This window comes from Tauraco erythrolophus, chromosome 9 (genome assembly GCF_009769465.1).
Source record: "Tauraco erythrolophus isolate bTauEry1 chromosome 9, bTauEry1.pri, whole genome shotgun sequence".
Classification (NCBI taxonomy): Eukaryota; Metazoa; Chordata; class Aves; order Musophagiformes; family Musophagidae; genus Tauraco; species Tauraco erythrolophus.
The window spans coordinates 41,328,793-41,350,630 of NC_141473.1; the positions used below are offsets into that span (position 1 = coordinate 41,328,793).

Sequence of the window (21,838 nt, forward strand, 5' to 3'; positions counted from 1 at the left end):
TCTCCAACTAGATCAGGTTGCTCAGGGCCTCGTCCAACCTGGCCTTGAACGTCTCCAGGGATGGAGCATCCACCACCTCTCTGGGCAACCTGTTCCAGTGTTCTACAACTCTCATGGTAAAAAATTTTTTCCTAATATCCAACCTGAATCTACCTCCCTCTATTTAAAAACCATTACCCCTTGTCCTATCACAACAGGCCCTCCTGAACAGCCTCTCCCCATCTTTCTTGTAGGCCCCCTTGAGGTACTGGAAGACTGCCATAAGGTCACCCCGGAGCCTCCTCTTCTCCAGGCTGAACAGCCCCAACTCTTTCAGCCTGTCCTCATAGGAAAGATGCTCCAGCCCTCTTATCATCTTCGTGGCCTCCTCTGGACCCTCTTCAGCTGGTCCATGTCCTTCTTATGTTGGGGGCTCCAGAACTGGACGCAGTACTCCAGGTGAGGCCTCACGAGGGCAGAGTAGAGGGGGAGAATCAGGGCAAAAAGAGCCAAAACCACCCTCAAAAGCCCCTTCTTAGCTTCGCTCACCCAACGTGCTGGCTGGTGTGGAGAAGGACGATGCAGCCCACGTTGGAGGCCCAGCCCTGCCGAAGTGGGCACAAGGGGGGGATGAGAATCAGGGTCTTGAGCATCGTGAGAGCCCACAAATGGGTCAAAAAGGCGCTTTTTTTTTTTTTTTTTTCCCTCCTACGCGGGTGAAGTGCAGGTGGGAGACAGCCCAAGCTGGGGGGGGGGGGGGGGGGGGGGCCGCCACCTGCCCCCACCTCACCCGGTGCATCCCCCCGGTCTGGCTCCGAGCCGCCCGGGCGGAGGCGCGGCCCCCCGAGGCGAGGGGAAGGCGAGAGGAGGCGGCTCCGCTCCGCCTCTTCCTGCGGGAGCCGCGCAGTTGCCGCCATGGCGCCGCGCCGAGCAGCTGCCGCGGCGTTCCGCTCCGCCGCCTTCCTCCTCCTCCTCCTCCTCCTCCTCCTCCTCCCGCTGGCGGTGGCGAGCGCGGGGCTGAGCGGCTACTTCGGCACAAAGTCTCGCTACGAGGAGGTGAACCCGCACCTGGTGCGGGACCCGCTGTCGCTGGGTCCCACGGCGGGCGGGTCGCGGCTGCCCGCCGCCTGCGCACCGCTGCAGCTGCGCGCCGTGCTCCGCCACGGCACCCGCTACCCGACGGCCGGGCAGATCCGCCGCCTGGGCGAGCTGCACGCCCGCCTCCTCGGCCGCCCCGACGCCTCCTGCCCCGCCGCAGCCGCCCTGGCCGGCTGGCAGATGTGGTACGAGGAGAGCCTCGACGGGCGGCTGGCGCCGCAGGGCCGCCGCGACATGGAGCACTTGGCCCGCCGCTTGGCCGCCCGCTTCCCCGCTCTCTTCGCCGCCCGCCGCCGCCTGGTGCTGGCCAGCAGCTCCAAGCACCGCTGCCTGCAGAGCGGAGCCGCCTTCCGCCGGGGGCTCGGGCCGGCCCTCGGCCTCGGTGGAGACGGTAAGCCCAGACTCGCCCCCTGCCCCTCACCGCTTCCCTGCGGGACCCGCGCTCCGTCCTTGAGGGACCCCCGCTCCTTCCATGAAGGGCTGAGGGACCCCCCGCTCCCTCCCTGAGGGACCTCCGGCGCTCCGCGAGGGCTGAGGGACCCCCAGCTCCCTCCCCGAGGGACCCTCGGCGCTCCCCAAGGGGCTGAGGGACCCCCCGCTCCCTCCCTGAGGGACCCCCGGCGCTGCCCAAGGGCTGAGGGACCCCCAGCTCCCTCCCCGAGGGACCCTCGGCACTCCCCAAGGGGCTGAGGGACCCCCCGCTCCCTCCCCGAGGGACCCCCGGCGCTCCCCAAGGGCTGAGAGACCCCCAGCTCCCTCCCTGTGGGACCCCCAGCTCCCTCCCCGAGGGGCTGAGGGACCCCCAGCTCCCTCCCCGAGGGGCTGAGGGACCCCCAGCTCCCTCCCCGAGGGACCCTCGGCACTCCCCGAGGGGCTGAGGGACCCCCATCTCCCTCCCCGAGGGACCCTCGTTACTCCCCGAGGGGCTGAGGGACCCCTGCTCCCTCCCTGAGGGACCCCCGGTGCTCTGGAGGGGCTGAGGGAGTCCCGTGTCTTCCACATCTGAGAGGGGTCCCGCACCCCACGTCCGCTTCCATAGGGACACCGCTGCGGCGGAGGGGCTGCGTCCGGGTGGCGGGGCTCCATCGCTTCCCCCGGCTGCGTCCCTGAGGCCCGCCTTCTCTTTCAGAGGCGGAGGTCGAAGTTAACGACTCCTTGATGCGTTTTTTTCGACCACTGCGCCAAGTTCGTGGCCTTGGTGGAGGAGAACGACGCAGCCATGTGCCAGGTGAACGCCTTCAAAGAAGGGCCGGAGATGAGGAAGGTCTTGGAGAAGGTCGCGAGCGCCTTGTGCCTGCCGGCGGAGGAGCTGAGCGCAGGTAACGAGCGGACGAGAGCCACCTCTGAGGTGCCACGTCGTTACGCAGAATAGGTGATTTGAAAGTCCCTGATTCGATGCACGAGGCTGTAGGCACGCGTTGGTGTCGCAGCGATGAACGTTTGTTCGTCGGTGGTCAGAAGAAGAAGGTGTTTGAAGCTATCTTTCCTACAGATGGCGTCGACTTTAGGAAAAAATTTTTTACCATGAGAGTTGTAGAACACTGGAACAGGTTGGCCAGAGAGGTGGTGGATGCTCCATCCCTGGAGACGTTCAAGGCCAGGTTGGATGAGGCCCTGAGCAACCTGATCTAGTTGGAGATATCCCTGTTCCTTGCAGGGGGGTTGGACTAGATGACCTTTGAAGGTCCCTTCCAGCCCTAACCATTCTATGATTCTATGAATACAAGCGTGTTATTCCTTTAATTCTGCTTCGTCGAGCAGATGTAGCTTTTGTGAAACCTGGTGTTATCCCAGCGCGCAAATAACCTCGGGAGAAGGTGGGCCTGTATGTCTGCGTTGTCACATCACTTGTCCAGAAGTGCCAGGTTTCCCTGGGTGACCAAGTGGTGGTGGGGCCCCCGCAAAATAGGTGTTGCTGTCGTCTCCAGCGTATCCCTAAAGCCTAAATCCCCAAATCCTATCCCTAAATCCCAAAGTTGCAGCGTGCTGCTGTTTAAACTGGGCCAGTAACGTGGAGGATGAGTAGTCAGACTGCTCCACGTTGAAGAGACGCCTTCCTCGTGTTGACTCCGTTGTCTTCCGTGGCGATGAGGACACACGAGCAGTCCACACCTGCGTGTGCATCAGCAGACATACAGAGTTTGATGTGAAATGCTCTCGTTTCCCCCTTGTAGTCATGGGATGTGAGGAGCTTGCGGTCCGAAATTTGGATTATGGACAATAATTCTGTTGGAAACTGCTTGGTTTTGGTGCGTGGCCTTCGGACTGCAAACAAATTACGTCGTTTGCCTTGCTGAATTGTAATTACATTTCGTTGTAGAGGCACGTGGAGATAAAAGTTGCAACTCGTCAGCAGTGGTTCATCTTTTGCTTGTTTGTTGGACTTGTTGCAGATCTCGTTCAAGTGGCTTTTCTCACGTGCTCTTATGAGTTGGCTATAAAGAACGTGACCTCTCCGTGGTGTTCACTCTTCAGCGAAGAAGATGCCAAGGTAGGTGCTGAATGGACGAGATGTTTGAGAAGCCATCAAAAGGTGCCTTAGAGTTCAGATACAACTCTTTGCACAGTCAGAAGTTGCAACCTGTGTGCCCCTTCTTCTTCAGTCTAATGAAGCTTTTGGGACACCAAATTGCTCTGGATTAATCAAGCAGCAAGACCGAAGTACCCTTCTTCTCTCAAACACTGGTGCAGTCTCGATTTGTCCCGAGTAAAACGGTCTTCTCCTATTGTGCTTCACTCTTAACGTGCTTTTATTTCTGCAACATCAGAAATGCCCTGGACAGCTGTGTTTTGCATGTGATAATCAGGTGATAACACACCCTGGTTCCAGAGGACATCAAATGAGGTCGTCTGGGTCCTCTAAGGCTCTTCTTACGTGGTTTCGGGGAGTGTCAGATCTCTAAACCTAGAGCCCGTCAGTAAGACTAGTAGAATCCAGATAAATGAGACTTAGGCTGGTTCCTCTTCTTTCAAACTGTGCCTGATGTACCCTTTGATGTTCAGCAAGGCCCTCCAAGGCTCTTAAGGAAAGGTAGCACCCCTGGGAAAGAGGATACATGGATAGGTGGTGGGCTAAAGGGTAGGCAGTGGATTTAGGAGTGAATGCTCTCCCCTCAGAGGAGAAGGGTCACCATGGCCTTGTGCTGAGACTGTGCTGTTCAACATGTTTATAACTAACTTAGTGGTGAGGTGAGGTGAGAAAGCTTCCTGAATGTATGGAGTTACTTGAGATAGTGAGAATGTGGGGTGTTGGAGGGGCCCTGCGAGGGTGGAATACACAGCAATTCCGTGGCAGATGGATCACTGCGAAGTGATCTGCACGGCGTAAGATTTGGAACGTCATCTACAAGGTGGCCAGCTCTCGGATCCGGTGTGCCACCAGAAAGTGAAATTCTGGTGACATAGATCCATGAAAACGACAGCTCACCTACAGTAAAAACCCCATCTTTAATTTTAGGAATTGTGAAAAAAGGAACAAGGACAGCATCGTGATACTATAAAGGCTAAAACTTGATCTATTCAGAGGGTAGATTGGGTTAATTGTGGGAGAGAATCCACTGAAGTCTGTTAAATTTGTAGAAAACCAGAGCCCTGGGCTGAAAATATCTGGAGTCTGGGAAAGTCTGCCTGCTGTTTTCCTGATGATGAGCGTGACTGGAGACAAGATGCTGAGTTTGGTGGCTCTTTCATCTGTCTGTTGTGTCTGGTTTTATGCTGAAGCAGTTTGAACCGGAGCCTTGATGTTTGGTTTGGGTTTTTTTTTGTGTCAAAGAATTGTTGGTTTCACGTAGCGTCGTTGCTCCAGGTTGTGTGGTTTTTATTTTTCTCTACAGTGCAATAATAAGAGTTTGTGAACTCTCTACCTTTAGGTACTGGAATACCTGAACGACCTGAAGCAATACTGGAAGAGAGGATATGGCTATGACATCAACAGTCGCTCCAGCTGCATTTTATTCCAGGATATTTTCCAGCATTTGGACAAAGCAGTGAAAGAGAGCAAAAGGTAAAGAAGAAGGCTTTTGTGCTTTGACTGCAAGCTTTCTGTGGTCAGCCCTGAGTTGGATGTGATGTGAGGAGGAGTTAAGTACTTCCAAACATAACCATGTTAGGAGAGTTTGACTTAGGAGAATTTTAATGGAGAGAACAAAATTTTTATTAGAGCAGTATTACTGTAAAGAGTCTACTTATATTTTATTTTTCTTCCATTGATGCTCTTGTGCCCAGCTGATGTATTTCCATCTTTTGACTTGCTGACCCACACAGACCATCAAGGGACAGCCAGCTGCTGTGTCTCGTAATGGTGTCCTCTTCCTGCACAGTTTGAGAAGAGGCTGTTGAGTTAAAACAATGAGCTGCTTGTTAAAATGTCCTTGTTAAAAATCATTTGTGGCAGAAATGGCAGACTGTGGGTTTCAAGCGTCCCCGTGACACGTCGTGTTATCTGGTTACTTCGGCGCTTCAGCGTGGCAGGCTTGATTTCTGCATGTGTTTGATTTGAGTCTCTGGTGTTATTAAAACCTGTTCAGAGCAAAGGTGCTGAAATGTAGCCGTGGAAAACTAAATTACAGACCAGTCCAAACTCATGGTGGCTCTAGACCAGAGCAGGCTGTTGCAGGATCCCCGAGGCCGGAGCTGTAACAGCAAACCTGCCTTGTTGTGGCAAACCTGCTTTGTTGTAACGAGGGAAGGGCACGCTTTAGGTGGCGTAGTCGGTGCTCTGTAGGAACAGGAAAAGGACGTTTCTGTCCTGGGGTGATTGTAAATGCCTTGGTTTGTTGCACGAATCCAAAGTCAGTAGTTCAGCCAGCCAGTCCGAGAACTCTGTCTAGGATGTTTAGAATCATAGAATGGTTTGGGTTGGAAGGGACCTCAAAGATCATCCAGTTCCAACCCCCCTGCCATGGGCAGGGACACCCTCCACTACACCAGGTTGCCCAAAGCCTCATCCAACCTGGCCTGGAACACTGCCAGGGATGGGGCAGCCACAAGTCTTCTGGGCAACCCGTTCCAGTGCCTCACCACCCTCAGAGTGAAAAATTTCTTCCTTAGATCTGATCTAAATCTCCCCTCTTTCCGTTTAAACCCATTGCCCCTTGTCCTGTCACCACGTGGCCTTGCAAAAAGTCCCTCTCCAGGTTTCTTGTAGCCCCTTTAGGTACTGGAAGGCTGCTAGGAGGTCTCCCTGGAGCTTTCTCTTCTCCAGGCTGAACTCAGCCTGTCTCCATGGCAGAGGTGCTCCAGCCCTCGCATCATCTTCGTGGCCTCCTCTGGACCCGCTCCAACAGCTCCATGTCCTTCTTGTTTGGTTTCCCATCCTTACTCTTTTACAGCAATGCTGTAGTTTGGGAACAGCACTGTAGCTGTGGGAAGATATTCCAGGTAACAGGCGTGAAGATAAAATATCAGACCAGCACCCTTTGAACCACACCTGGTTGGAGTGGCTGGTCTCCATCTGTTGCCATGACTTGACAAGGGACATTTGTGTCAGTGAAAGCACAACAGCAGAGGTTCTCCATCTGCACAGGCTTCCAAACTGCCTTTGCAGTGTCGTGGATGTAACCATCCCTGTACTTGGTTCAAAATTAGGGATGAGGTGCCTGTGCTGGTTTTGTGTATTGTTTACTCTTTCGAGCTGGTCACGTGAGCAGTCACAACTCAGTTATCTGTTTGATGTTGATCTTGTGTGAATCAGTATGATGGGGAGAATTAAAATAGGAAAAAAAAAATAAAATCTGTTGTGGCATGGAGGAAACAAAGATATTGGATACAAACTAATTTAGAAGTAACTGAACTTATAACCAGCAAATTCAGCTTTGGTGTTGATACATTTATAACATGTGGTGGGTGTTGTTGCATTCTTGGTGTCCTTGGGGCTTTATTTCTATATTCAATATATTAAAGTAGGTCTGGCTAGTGCTCAGCAGAAGGATATTAATGATGTTTGTATTTCAGAAACAAAAGTGATTCGTGCATGTTTGAGGATGTATGGTTGGGGTGGTTTTTTTTGCTTGATAACTTGTTGGAAAACACTTTGATTTCCTTTTAGTTGGCAGACTGAAATTAGAAGTAACGTTCACGTTTATAGAGCGATCCATAAAGTTGATTATAGCAGAGAAGACAGCAAAGAAGTTTTGCTCCTTTAAAATTTTGCTTGCTGAGGATTCAAGTTGGATGTCTCCAGTGGTAGAAGAACTGTGTAGTAAGTCAGTTGAAGCATAATTGTCAAACACTTGGTTGGCTTTTTTGCTCTCCTTTGGTAGGGGATGCAGAGAGATACCCTGTGTTCATCACTGAGGCTCTGAGTGACGCAGGAATGTTGAGGTCATGTGTAATACATGACATGGTTTCTTTCACCTGAAGCAGAGTTATCACTAGGTAAGCAGTACAAGTACTGTTTGTCTCAGTTACTTCTGGGATTCACTTGGAAAAATCCGACTGATGGCACTAGCCAGCACAAAGGAGATGCCTCTGTTGGTTTTGCCATGAATGGGTTAAAATTTGACAGCTGCAGACACGAGTAAGCCCAGCATTGGGGAGGAGATGGTGTGAAGGAAAGGTGGGCTGAAGGAAAGGGCTTCGATAGCGACCACTCTGCAGCCAAGCTGGCTTAAGACATTGTGCTGTCGAACGGGCACTCTGGTGTCTGGAAACGTGAGGTTTGTGTGGGAGTTGGTGGAAACCTCTGGTTGTGCTCGTGGTGGAGTCAAAGTGGTGGGTGTGCTAGATCACCCTTTAAATCAACTTCTTGCAGCCTTCCAGTACCTAAAGGGGGCCTGCAGGAACGCTGGAGAGGGACTTTTTACAAGGGTGTGTAGTGACAGGACAAGGAGCAATGGCTTTAAACTGAAAGAGGGGAGATTTAGATTGGATATAAGGAAGAAATTCTTCACTGTGAGGGTGGTGAGGTACTGGAACAGGTTGCCCAGAGAAGTTGTGGATGCCCCATCCCTGGAAGTGTTCAAGGCCAGGCTGGATGAGGCTTTGGGCAACCTGGTGTAGTGGAGGGTGTCCCTGCCCATGGCAGGGGGGTTGGAACTGGGTGATCTTTGAGGTCCCTTCCAACCCAAACCATTCCATGATTCTATCCTTTCTTCGGCCTACTAGAGAGCTGAGTGAAAAATAGGTGAGAGCACAGGTCACGAACGCCCAGCTGTGAACAGATGGACAATGTGCTGCTGTCCTCGCCGTTGTCACGTCCTGTGTCTGCCTCCACGAACAGAGGAGGTAAGAACCGGGAGCGAGAAGGTCAGGAGGAGGTGCAGGTCAAAAGAAAAACAGACAAGCAAGACCCTTAAGACCCCTCTGTCCTTCTGAAATCTGATGAAAAAGAGCATCTTAATGTAGCTAGACTCACTGAAAAAGCGGAATGAGCAGGTTATTTAGTCGGAAGGGGGAGCGGAATGCTTCCGCAGCGCGTCGCCATGCCCGGAAGGAGCGTGTCGCTCCGGCCCGCGACGTAAGGTGGCAGTCATCAAGCGCCGAAGGCTTCGGTGCCATCCGAATCCAGGGAATTCTGCCACCTCCGATGTGTCGGAGCAGCTTGTGTCTCTTGTGAGCAGGAGTGTGGAGCTGCAGCTGCTGCTTTTTATTCTGGGGAGAGAGACTTATCCCGGATCCCGTGGCAATTTGGGAGTAGAGTTGGAGACAAGAAACCATACAAATAAAAAAAAACCCCATACCTGTGTTAATAACTGTGGAAAATATTTGCATGTACATGCATACATGATTGTCTCTTTTTTTTTTTTATGGTCTTGTGCAACTTCAAGAAAACAGGTAAAATACTTGTGCAGCAGTTCATTACTCAGAAAATGGACCTCTGTGATGATGAAACGTCTTTTAGTGGAATGTTGCTTCAATTTAGCCATGTTCAGTGTTGATTTGGAGCTAGCTGTTTGCTTTCAAAATTCGAGAACAACAAATTTACTTCCAGAGCATTATCTTTGCTCCAAGTTCTCCTTTCTTTCTGGAAAGCTTAGACTGGGCTATCCAAAATTAGAAGGGAGTGCATTTCTGTTCCAGCAATTTTTCTTTCTTTTCCAGCACTTTTCTTTCTTTTGGGGAAAATATCTTCTGCTGATTAGTCTGTCCTTAAGGAAACGATGCAGGTGGTAATAAACGCCTAATGCTAATTAGCCTCACCTTCAATTTGCAGTGCAAAAATTTCAGACGTTTTTTAGGATCTTTGATCATGTGCATCCTAACAGAATTCTTGGTTTAAACTAGCAATAGTCCCTTCTGTGCAGGTCTTGCTGTGCAACAAGATGGTTTCAAAGGCTGCGAAAGGAATTTTCACTGTATGGCTGCTCTTGTCAACTGTCTGCATCCAGACAGCTGGTGGAAAGATGTTGCAATATATACTCAGGAACTTGGGTCTGATGCTGAATTTATCGATAGTTGTGTTAGTGACCACCTCCTGGTAGCACACCCGTGCAGGGACCCTGTTTCTCTGCACTCTGAGCAGCAATAAAGTATGAACATCTCATAAAAGTTAATTCTTCAGTAGGAAGCATCTGTTCCTTGAGACCTTCCTACAGGCACAGTGGGCCTTTCAGGGCCACATTCCTCCGTACCATTTACCAGTCTGGATGGGACATGCCACGGTCACGTTTCTGGGGAGAGGTTGGGGGCTAGGACTCTCTTCCATACAAATTTTCTTCATTAAAGAAAATCATAGAGTCATGGAATGGTTTGGGTTGGAAGGGACCTCAAAGACCATGCAGTTCCAAGCCCCCTGCCATGGGCAGGGACACCCTCCACTACACCAGGTTGCCCAAAGCCCCATCCAACCTGGCCTGGAACACTTCCAGGGATGGGGCAGCCACAGCTTCTCTGGGCAACTTGTTCCAGTGCCTCACCACCCTCAGTGTGAAAAATTTCTTCCTTAGATCTAAATGAAATCTGCCCTCTTTCAGTTTAAAGCCATTGCCCCATGTCCTGTCACTACACACCCTTGAACAAAGCCCCTCTCCAGCTTTCCTGTAGCCCCTTTAGGTACTGGAAGGCTGCAATAAGATCACCCCGGAGCCTTCTCTTCTCCAGGCTGAATAATGATTATATCACAAGAGTGGAGTATAAAATTAAACCAGGTGATGTGTTGTACTGAAGTGGCATATTCGGGCAGTTGTCTTAGTCCATAAAGCAGTTTATTTTTGTGAAGACATCACGAATTGCATTTTTCCCATGTCTTCCTGCTACGGACAGAAAATAAGGAGTCAGGCCATGCAACTGTGTGGCAAAGAAGGTAATGAGGAAATACTCTTCACTGAACTGTTGGGTTTTTCGCCAGCTGGAGCGTAGGCCTTACTGATAATGTCTCTGCTCTTTATGTTGGTACAACTATTGGGTGGTGACACGTGGGTGCGGGCTCACTTGGCTGTTGTGCTGCTGTGGAAGGATCCTTGAAAGTCTGCTCTTACCAGTCAGCATTTGTTTAAACAGTTAGAAAGTGTCCAGTTTCCCAAAGCTGTGGCGTTTAGAGACCCTTCGACGTGAGATGTTGACGAGCAGTCAGTGACTATCCCCTTACCTCAGAAGGAGCATCGAGTTCTTTGTGGCTCATGTGTTGGCTATGTCTAGTGAGCAAAACCTTTCCCACTTCCCCAAACCTCCCCTAACGTGATGCTGATGGTAGGAGTAACCTCAGGTTTGATGGGTTCCCGTCGCTCCTCAAGAGGCATAACTGGTCTGTGTGTTGGGTGGGACTGCTGGGACTGCCAGCTCAACCCCAAGAAGCTCACTGGCTTCTTGCCTTGTTGGGAGGCTTCGCACGCTGAATTGAAGAGGAGAAGGGGGAAACACTACAGTTGCAGGAGGAAGGCCCTGTTGCTGCAGAGTAGGGCATGGATCTGTAGGAAAACTGCATGTGGAAGGAATAAAGATGCTGTGTTGCTTTCCAGCTTCGGGTTTCTGACATGCCCAGGGGAGCCATTGAGCAACGTGGCGTAGTGGAAGGTGTCCCTGCCCATGGCAGGGGGGTTGGAACTAGATGACCTTTGAGGTCCCTTCCAACTCAAACCATTCCATGATTCTATGTCTACGTGTCACAGCCCAAGTTTTCCTTTGGAGCTGCTCTCCTACTGGGTGGGTGGTCAAACACCCTAGTTTACAACTCCCACCAGGGGATGCAGGACATGCTGAACCTGCTGATGCACCCAGAGAGCCCAGAACCTGTACTGGGCAAAAGTGAGATCCCAGCAGCAACCAAGGAGTTTTAATAGAAGAACCAACAGAACAGTTTGGATCTGAGCAGAAGGGTTTTTTTTAAATCCAATCTGTGATCTGGGAGTGCTGTTCTGCTAACAGGAACTGTGTGTGTTGATGAGAAGTCTGTGTATTTTGGTAGTTAATGCAATATGAAGCTGCTAATCTTATTAAAAAAACAACAACAACAACAACAAAAACCACAAATCAAACCAAAAAAAGAAACAACCAACCAAAGGGGGGAAAAAAAAACACAAAACCCCAACCCAAAAATCTTAACAGCTGCACACTTGAGCAGAGGTGGATTTGAAAATTGCTTGTGACACACTTTAAGGATATCAGCTATTCGTTAAAGTTGGTTTACATTTTTGTCTTCTAGCTTCAAATATTTGATGTCTGCCTTTCTGGCTCACGAAAGAGAAGATGAAATACCCATTATTACTTGTACCATCCCAGTGGATTGCTGTGAGGCTCTGGAAGGTGGGAGGTGTGCTTTGGGGAGCCAGCTCCGAGGCTGATGATTGAAAATCCTGACCTAGCTGTACATACACATTGCAAAATGTCCCGTGGTTTCCTCTTAGAGCAAGCAGGTCAAGATATTTAAAAAAAAAAACCAAAAGATTTATTTGAATTTGGATGGAGTTCAAGATGGAGTGAAGGTGATCTTTGTAGTTATACCAGGCTAAGCCACAAGATAAACAGTTTAATTTGCTAATTTATTGGGAGCTTTTATTGTTTCACGTAATTTGCCTTCCTGTTTGCTGGTCAGTTCACAGCACAATTGATAACCTTTCCGTGGTTGTTTACTACTAATCGCTCCTCTCAAAACGTGACTCAGTACAAGAGAACTCAATGTGGGACTTAAAAACAATCAACTGTTCAAAACTATCTTTTTATGGTACGTGTAAAGGGAACAGAGCAAAAAGCTTCCACGTGTGCAGTAGAAATGATATTATTGGATTTAAAAAAAACCAAACCTTTTGCTCAGATCCAAACTGTTCTGTTGGTTCTTCTATTAAAACTCCTTGGTTGCTGCTGGGATCTCACTTTTGCCCAGCACAGGTTCTGGGCTCTCTGGGTGCATCGGCAGGTTCAGCATGTCCTGCATCCCCTGGTGGGAGTTGTAAACCAGGGTGTTTGATCACCCACGCAGTAGGAGAGCAGCTCCAAAGGAGAATCAGGGCTGTGACATGTAGACATAGAATCACGGAATGGTTTGGGTTGGAAGGGACCATCTAGTTCCAAGCCCCCTGCCATGGGCAGGGACACCCTCCACTACACCAGGTTGCTCAAAGCCTCATCCAACCTGGCCTTGAACACTTCCAGGGATGGGGCAGTCACAGCTTCTCTGGGCAACCTCTTCCAGGTGGGGTCTCAGGAGAGCAGAGCAGAGGGGCAAAATCCCCTCCCTCGCCCTGCTGCCCACGCTGCTTTGGATGCAGCCCAGGACATGGGTGGATTTCTGGACTGCCAGTGCACAGTGCTGGCTCACGTTGAGCTTCTCATCAACCAGCACCCCCAAGACCTTCTCCTCAGGGCTGCCCTCAATCCATTTTCCACCCAGCCTGTACTTGTGCTTGGGATTGCCCTGACCCACGTGCAGGACCTTGCGCTTGGCCTTGTTTTAATGCTGTTGACACATAACCTGCATTATTTGAAGCGCAGGGCAGTTTCTAGCCAGATGACTACCACCTGGGCTTACTTCAAGGTAAGAAGCAGGTCCTGCAGAGCCAGGTCAGAGTCGTTGCTACCGTGCTCCCCAGAGGGTCCTTTTCTCAGAGGGCATGGTGGTGTGGGTGGCTCCGTGTGGCTTTGTATGGGCCCACGTCACAGATGTCCCCGCTGTGTCCCCTGGCTCTTTGGGGTACTGGGAGAGCCTGAGATGAGAGCTCCTGGACTAGGTGCTTGTTACCTCATCTGCTAATGTTCAAGGCCAGGTTGGATGAGGCTTTGGGCAACCTGGTGTAGTGGAGGGTGTCCCTGCCCATGGCAGGGGCGTTGGAACTAGATGATCTTTGAGGTCCCTTCCAACCCTAACCATTCCATGATTCTATGATAACTTGCCAAAAAAACTTGTTTGCCTTCAGTATATCAGTTCAGAGAGGAGAGCAGGTGTTGTGTGTGATGGGTAAATTGATCCCTGTAATGAGATCAATTCATGACCTTTCCTGGGAAAGTGTCTTTTCGTCTGTCCGCCTAGAACTACACGTTTAACGCGTTGCTTCTGCCTTTCAAACCTCCCAGAACGTATTTAATCTCTCATTAATTACCTAATGCTTGCTCAGGATCGCTCTGAAAAGATGTCTCAGCAGCTTTTATAGAGACACATCCTTTCATCTAAGGAATTAAAAAAAAAAAAAAAAAAAGGCAGAAGAATGCCCAGGCAACTAACACACAAACGAAGTGATCTAACCAGTGTTCACCTCGGGCAGGAATGGTTTGACAAGCAACATGACCCTCTTGGTTTGGTTTGGCTCGTGGTGGTGGTTCAACATTGAGCATCAGCACGATCCTCCGAGGTAGGTAAGGACAGGAGAGGTGGGAGCATTCAGGAAAGAGCTTTGAAACTGCAGCAGCTCTGAAGTGAAGCCTAGTTAGCTTTGGGTGATTAACTCTTGCCGGACTAGATAAGAGCTGTTGCCTTTTAATTAAGGTTTTAAATGAGTTTTGCGTATTCTTGTCAGCTTTTCAAGTTTGCCTTTGCCACGAGCGATCTCCTGTAAGTCCTTGTTGGCAAAGAAGAGAATGTTTATCTTGTCAGTATTTGTGGTGGTGTTTTGTTGTGTTGGCACTGATTTTGGAAGGGAAGGAGCACAGCTGTCTCCTGTTCTGCTGTTTAAGGTGGAAGTTTCGCACGTGAGGACTTAATAACAGATTTTTTTATTATTATTATTATTATTATTTATTTCTTCTTACCACTGTTGATAACACTTTGAGTAACACTGTGAAGTATTTCTGCTGCCCTCTGAGCCCCACCACTGCCACTGCATTCCCTGATCTCTGCTGTTGCCTTATAGATTTAGGGTTCCTCCAGCTGTTTTTTTTTTCCAGAAATACAGGGGGAGGTAGGAGGGATGGAGAACCCCTAGTTGAAAATAGGGCATTTTGAGTCCTTTGTCCTGGCTTTCACGTTGAGGAGAAAAAGGACAGAATGTTTTCTCAGCTTGTTTGTTTAACAGTTGTTAAAAACTTACCTTCTTTGATTCATAGATTCATTCATAGATTTCTAGGTTGGAAAAGACCTTAGAGATCATCGAGTCCAACCATAATGATGTCGTTGGAGGGATTTTTATATGAGGTTTGAAGGTTGGCCAGTTAAACTTTGCTGTAGGAAATGTTTCTTCTTATCCCACGCTATCTCCTGGGGTTTGGGTTATCTCTAGCTGAAAGTCACATTAGTGCTTAGGAAAGAAGCTTTGGTTAGAAGAAAGTTCACTTCTTCCCTATCTGAAGTGATCCATCAGTAGCCCTAGGAAGAGCAGGAGTGATCTGCTGTTGAGGATGCAAAAATTCAGGATCAAACCCGAATTTGCTGAGGTTAAGGAGAACTAGAATTTGCCTGCATGATAAATCCTACATGTGTGCATCTCCACAGTGCTGCCTTTTCCACGGTGAGGTTTAGTTTTTCAGGGTTGTGCCGATGAGCTGTGGAGTAACTTCCATTTTCAGCTGGGGTCAGATTGACTTGGCGGGTTACAGCGTGGGTGGGTCAGTTGGCACATCTCTTTATGAACCCCGCTCGTGTGCACAGCCACTTCTGCTCCTTTGGAAGTGGCCCATGAAATGAACACGAAGCCAAGTGCCAGCAGTGACTTCCAGGCAAGCTCTTAACGTTTTATGGCGAAGTTTTATGCACAGGCTTTTCATCTCCCTTGAAAATTGGGAATGAGATTTGTTTTCTTTTTCTACTGCTCGGTGTGCTTTCCCAAGTCGTTCACTACTGAATAAAAGGGAGAGGAAAAAGTGAATCAAAATGTCATTAGCAGGTGCCAGAGCACGATGCTGAGAGCTTTGATGCTTCCACGTGATGCTGGAAACCTCAGGCCTTTCGTTTCACGTTTTGTTAGCTACTTCTGTGAGTTTATCAGCGTTGTGTTGTTTGTGCCCCTGTCATTATTTTATCAGAAACGTAGGGGCAGTAGTAACCTTTGCCTGTGTACCTGCTCTGGAGAAGCAATCTTTTGTGATTTCCTCATAATTAGAAGTATTGCTGTTGCTGTTTTAACCTTGGTGGTGATTTTTATTGTCGTTATTAGGTGATACGAAACCACATCTGAGCTGGAGTCGTGACCCCAGACTGAACAGGGAGTGCTCCAGTAGTCTTGGAAATCAGATATGGTGAGGAACCAAGTAGGCTGTGTTAGGGAGGCTATTGAAAACTCAGGATTGCATCGGATAAGAAAACAGTTTTAATCCTTGTCAGAATAATCCAGTGAGATAGCTGTGAGTGGGAGAGGTTTGTTTTGTCTCCCAAGGTGGTTTGGCCCGTCAGCGTGAGGATTTCATGAGGAAGCAGGTGAAACAAAAACTCAAGTTACAGTGAGAACGAGCGCCTTGTTTATTCCTCCTTTTGTCTTCCTGGGATTTTCTTTCTTTGCTCTTTAAAAACTTCTCTGTGCATGTATATGCTATAGTTTGTTTCCTCTTCCAGAAACACATCTTTCTGGTTTTTTTTTAACTTCAGAAGTTAACCACGTTTTTTGTGATTTCCTTCCATTTCAAAACTCCTGCTAGCATCAGCTGGAAAGTAAAGCCAGTGCTGATGGCCAGAATGATCATTTTTTTTTTTCTTAGTATCTCGGAAACCTTTTTTGTGGGGGTGGGTGTGTGAAATCCACTCCCTTAGGAGTGAGTAACGGCTGTGTAACCCTCATTTTGCGACTTTAGCAGCATATTTATGTTACTAGCTTCCTTGATTAGTAAACTATACAGTAGAGACCACCATGTCTGGAAGCAGGCACGTGTGTAAGGGCGTGCAGCTGGGACAAAAGGAAAATGTGTCGAGCTGCCAGAGCTGGGTGATACCTCCCCCAAGAGTGCTAAAAGAACTTGAATGAAATAACTGAAATAACAGCTGGTGTGTGTTGGTTTCAGCCAAGCAGCTCGTGGGGGCTGGCAGGTGTGGTGATTTAAAAGCAAATAATTAAGTAAAGGGAAAATGAAACAAGGAGCTTCAGGAGAGAATCAGAATTACAGGCCAGTCTAGCAGAAAGAAGGATTGAGACTTGATAAGCGCCTTGATGAATGTGATACACCAGAGTAGTGTCAGTATGGCTCTTTGAAAGGAAAACATACCTCTTGGAGCTCTTGGGAAGGATCAGCAAGCATATAAATAGGGTGATGTGGGAGACATGGTCATGATTTCCAAACATCTTTCAACAGATTTCCTTATCAAAAGAAATCAAGCAGGCAGGGTTAAGGGGGAAGGACCTTGCATGGGGGAAAAAATGAATAAACCCAGAAGAAATGGAGGGTAGGGATAGCTGATAGATTTTTTTTTTTTATTATTTTTATCTTTTTTATTTTATTTCCCCTAGCAGAGGCAGGTCCAGTGGAGATAGATCTGCAAGGATCTGGGCTGGTCAGCATGTTGTAAATGACTGGGAAAAAGAGGTGAGAAGTGAAGTGGCGTTGCAAACGCAGCGCTTTTATTCCAGATAAATAAGATAAACTGTTTTTACTGGGAGGACTGTAAAAGGACCATGTGAGACTAACTGGGCTTGGAAATTGTAGACCCGTGAAGTAATGCACAGGGTGAAAATGATCTTATCATCATCTGTCAGGTGGAATCTGGGATAACTTACTGGTCGGGAGTTGAGTTTTTAGGTTGTTGTAGTGATCTGGAAGTATCTTGAACTTCTGGAAAAGGTGTTAGATGTCCTGAAAGAAGGAAACAGAGACCACCATGGGTGCAGCATGGATTTAAGGTGTAGCTCACCCTCTTGAGTATTGTGCATTTCTAATACTCTGATCTGAAAGGATATAGCTCATTTGGAAAAACTGTGGAATGACTAAAGTAGGATTTCCCAACTAGGAAACAATATTATTGCAAAGTTTTAAGAAGAAACGCTTAAATGGTACGTAGCATCTACAAATAGGAGAGAGCAGTGTCTGGAGCTGTGCAGCTCCTTGCCACAGGACGTCGTGCGTGCTGGAAGTGTACGTGGATTTAAGGAGGGATTTGACAAAGGGAAGATTCACTCTGAGGTCCCGCGTTACCTGGAAGCCACATCTGGCCTAGGAGATCTCCGAGGTGGAAATCACAGAAGCCTTCTGTCATCTTCTATAGGCGTGTGGTTTTGGCTGCTGCTCCTGTTTGGTGACTGACAGGAGAGATGTGAATGTGTCCTAAAACGGAAAAATACTTCCCTGAAGGCACGTGTGGAAGGGGAGGATAGAAATGGACTAGTCAAATGAGTAAGAAACGAAGAATGGAAGGGGAAGGGAAGAGAAAAGGTGTCAATGGATCCAAAAGCTTTACAATTTGAAAATTAGGGAACTGGAAAGGAGGGTCATGAATAACAAGGGGAGAAATGTAGGCGGAATGATTGATTTTGGAGGAGCTGGAAGAGGGGCTGTAGTGAATGTGCACCTCTTGGTGCAGCAAAGGTGCTGGTTTAAATGGTGCAACATCCTCCACACAGAACCTTTCTGTGGTTTTAATGCTTCTTTCGAACTGGAAACAGAAGCAGGTTTCTGATGCCTTTTTCTTAAGTGATTTTTTTTTGCCTGACCAAAGTTGGAATCTACAGGCCAGTTCCCCCAGTGAACCATTTCTCAGTTGCTTCAGACTTCAGGTTGGAGCGGAGAAAACACCTCTTTTTCAGGCCCATCAAGACACGGCGTATCTGTGGGTGGACTTTCCTGGCAACTGGAGTGTTGCCAAGCATCACCTCTTGTCTCATAAAAGCTAAACATGTATTTACATGTGCTAGAACCAGTGACCTGGGCTTCGGGGCGCTGCTTGGAGATGGTCCTGGTCTCAGCAGTAAAAAAATTCCAAAAACTTGGCAGTATTTTTCTATCAAATTACGATTCTTGCTCGTAGTTAGGTCAGAAGGTGGCAAACGTTTACTGTAGTTTCTTAATGTGCCAGTAAGGTTGTGCTTAGACTTAGTTTTCACCTTGAAACTGGATTCTCACTTATCCTTTATTGCAGCAGTTGGAAAAGGTTTTCGATGCTGAAACGTAGCAAAATTAATGCTGGAAACGTTAAAACTTTTAAAAATGATGATAATGTGGGGGCTTCTCTTTGCACCTCGGATTGATTTAGGCAGAAGCTTATTAAAAAAGACTTCAAAAAGGATTCTGTGTCGTTTGAATTATTTAGAATAGCTAAAGAAAAAGGGCATGTCTTAATAATAAATCATTAGTCTTTGAGAAGTGGCTTGTGTCCTAGATGGTCTCACTTATTAGTTCCTTGTGCTTTGTCATTCGGGTACTTTTCCATCTGCCAGGGAACAACAACAACAAAAATTACTGACTCTGGTCAATCCTATTAAACACAGCTCAGCATCTTGGGAAAAGCTGTTCGGTTTTAGCTGTAGGTTTGTTCTAAAGCAAATCCGTGAAACTTGGAGTAAGTATTTTATTTGGTTAAAAAAAAAAAAAAAAAATCAAACCAAAGTCAAAGTCTCAGGGAGTTTTTCCAAATGGTCCGTGATGGGGGAATGGCTCTATGGATTTGCAAGGGATCTGTGTTACAGAAATAATAAGTTGCCATGTCCTGGAGCCTTCCTGAAATTCTCAAACAGGTTTTTATGGGGCGTTGGAGTAAAACAAGTTCAAAGTCTGGTTCATTAAATCTTCGTAGCTGACAGCTGTTGGTGTGTTTGTTTTAAAGCGCAGGCTTCTGCTCATCCTTTGTGCATTTTTTTTTTTTTTTTTTGGCTTTTTTAGTTCGAAACCCATTTCCTCACCTTTGATTGTACAAGTCGGACACGCGGAGACGCTCCAGCCCCTGCTTGCCCTGATGGGCTTCTTCAAAGACGACGAGCCCCTCCAGGCCAACAACTACGTCAGGCAAACGGCTCGGAAGTTTCGCAGCGGCCGGATCGTGCCCTACGCAGCCAACCTGGTGTTTGTGCTTTACCACTGTGACCACGTGAAGACCTCCCAAGAGGAGTATCAAGTGCAGGTGCTGTTGAATGAAAGACTGATGGCGTTTCATCACTCCAACGACACCATCTCTACTTACGCCGACCTCAAGGACTACTACAAGGACATCCTGGAAAACTGCCACTTCAAGGAAGAGTGCGAGTTGCCAAAAGCCAACGCCACTGCCGTTGACGAACTTTGAGGGCGTGAAGCGGAGCGGGCGTCCTGCGAACTGATCTCGGTTCTGTTTGACAGTGAACAAGCACTTTGGAGGATTTACTGCTGCTGTGTTGACTTTCTAAGCTTGCAGATCTGCTGGCTTGTCTCAGTTAGGTCAATGCACCCTTTATTTATGACGTAAGGAGAATTACAGAAAAACAAATGCTGCAACAGGGACGTTGCTGAGCGTGTGTAACAAATGCGTGGTACAAGATGGAGCCTACCTGTATGTTTATATGTAGGAATAAGTAATTTCATTGGTCATTCCTCTTATGAATGTCCCGTAGATGGATTTAAGAGCTGGGGCAACTCCTGTTTGTCAGAGCTGAAGGTGGTTGGACTGATTCAGGATTGCTTTGCGCTGCCTGTTTTGCTAGCTACTGCTTTCCTGTGGCAGGCATGAAACAACTCAAATCCGTGAGCGTTTTTGCACCTTTTCCTGAGCTTCTAGGAGGAAGGGGGTACATAGTCCTTCTCCACAGCTGCCCAACTTCTGCCTGGACAGTACCATGAGAACATCTCTCTCAGGCATTTAAAGCAGGAGGAGTTGCAGTGTTCCTCCATGTATTGTCTGCCTGAAAAAGGTCCAGGAGTTAAAAGTCTTAGTCATCATCGACCCATCCCATGTAGCAAGTTAGCCTCCAGGGTAAGTAAATTATCTTTAAAAAGAATTGGGGCGGAAAAAAAAAAAAAAAGTGAGGGAGTAGGAAGTAGCTGCTCTTCCTTTAAGGTGCTCTGGGAGATGCAGCAGATGTTCTCTACGTAACTGGGGTATCCTTTCACTTGACACCATCAATTTCTTGCGTTGAAAGGTTTGAGCCAGGGCATTCAGGTTAGGCTCTGCTATAGAATCATAGAATGGTTAGGGCTGGAAGGGACCTTCAAAGGTCATCTAGTCCAACCCCCCTGCAAGGAACAGGGATATCTCCAACTAGATCAGGTTGCTCAGGGCCTCGGCTATGAGCCTATGGCTATGAGCATCTTGGTCCTGTCCAGGTGCTGACACTTTCCCTAGCAGCTCTGGCTGGAAGGGATCTCCAGAGGTCTGCAGTCCAGCCTCCTGCTTGAGATAGGATTGTTGCTAACCCTAAATCCAGGCAGGTTTTGGACTGTAAAAAGTATCTGGCTGAGACTTGGCTTCTGTTAACTTTACAGCACCGAAGGTGGTGGCACTTACGTGGGCCTTGCACATTTGATGTACCACCTTGTTCTTGAAATGAAGCTGGTTTTAAAGAAGTTAATTACATGCAAGTATGCAGCCTTCCAGTACCTAAAGGGGACCTACAGGAAAGCTGGAGAGGGGCTTTTTACAAGGGTGTGTAGTGATAGGACAAGGGGCAATGGCTTTAGGCTGACAGAGGGGAGATTTAGATCGGATCTAAGGAAGAAATTCTTCCCTCTGAGGGTGGTGAGGCACTGGCACAGGTTGCCCAGAGAAGCTGTGGCTGCCCCATCCCTGGCAGTGTTCAAGGCCAGGTTGGATGAGGCTTTGGGCAACCTGGTGTAGTGGAGGGTGTCCCTGCCCATGGCAGGGGGCTTGGAACTGGATGATCTTTGAGGTCCCTTCCAACCCAACCCATTCCATGATTCTATTGGTGATCTGTTAAAGCAACTCCACTTAAAGTAGGTTCACTTGCTACTGGAAGTTGGAAAGTATTTTAGAGCTCTGCAGTGCGGCAGAAAAACGAAGATAATTGTTCAGAAGTGCCTGAAATGCAGTAAATCAGATGAAAATTTCTTCATTGCCCGGAAGGAAATGGCTGTGTGCGCAAGTTGCCCCAAAGCAAATGAGGGTGTGGATTTATGGTGCTGGTGGCTCCTGAGGTGTGTACTCGTACCCTGTCATGAGTGTTGCAGAGCTCACCCCATCGTTTGACGTGGTTACTGGGGAGGGGGCGATTACCAGAAGGGATCAGGTGCCCTACAAGCGGTTATACCCCTGTTTGCTGCAGGGTGGCTCCTGTTTGTAGGCTGATCCTCAGAACTGGGAACTTAACTGCTGCAAAAATAGGAAAGAGAAAGCCAAACTGGCTCAAAGTTGATGAGTTGGACTTAGTGTATGATTTTTTTTTTTTTTTTTTTTTTTTTTTTTTTTAGTTTTCCTAAGGACTTAAGCTCCCATCACTTTTTTTTTTTTTAATATGGCTTGTATGAAAGCACTTAAGGTTTACATACCTGTAAGTTATGGAGCAATCAGAAGCCTGTTTTGTACTGTTGTGCTCTTGAGTTAAGGGCTTTTCCTTAC

General features: G+C 48.1%; 1 protein-coding gene across 1 annotated transcript; it reads left to right on the forward strand.

Annotated features, from left to right (window-relative positions):
* Positions 1-894: 894 nt before the first annotated feature.
* Positions 895-20,945, forward strand: MINPP1 (multiple inositol-polyphosphate phosphatase 1). The gene is given in 6 exon segments (XM_086616203.1): positions 895-1,468; positions 2,207-2,241; positions 2,243-2,396; positions 3,471-3,568; positions 4,947-5,080; positions 19,177-20,945. Coding segments are annotated over 6 exon segments (1,395 nt in total). The 3' UTR covers positions 19,577-20,945.
* The last annotated feature ends 893 nt before the right edge of the window (positions 20,946-21,838 follow it).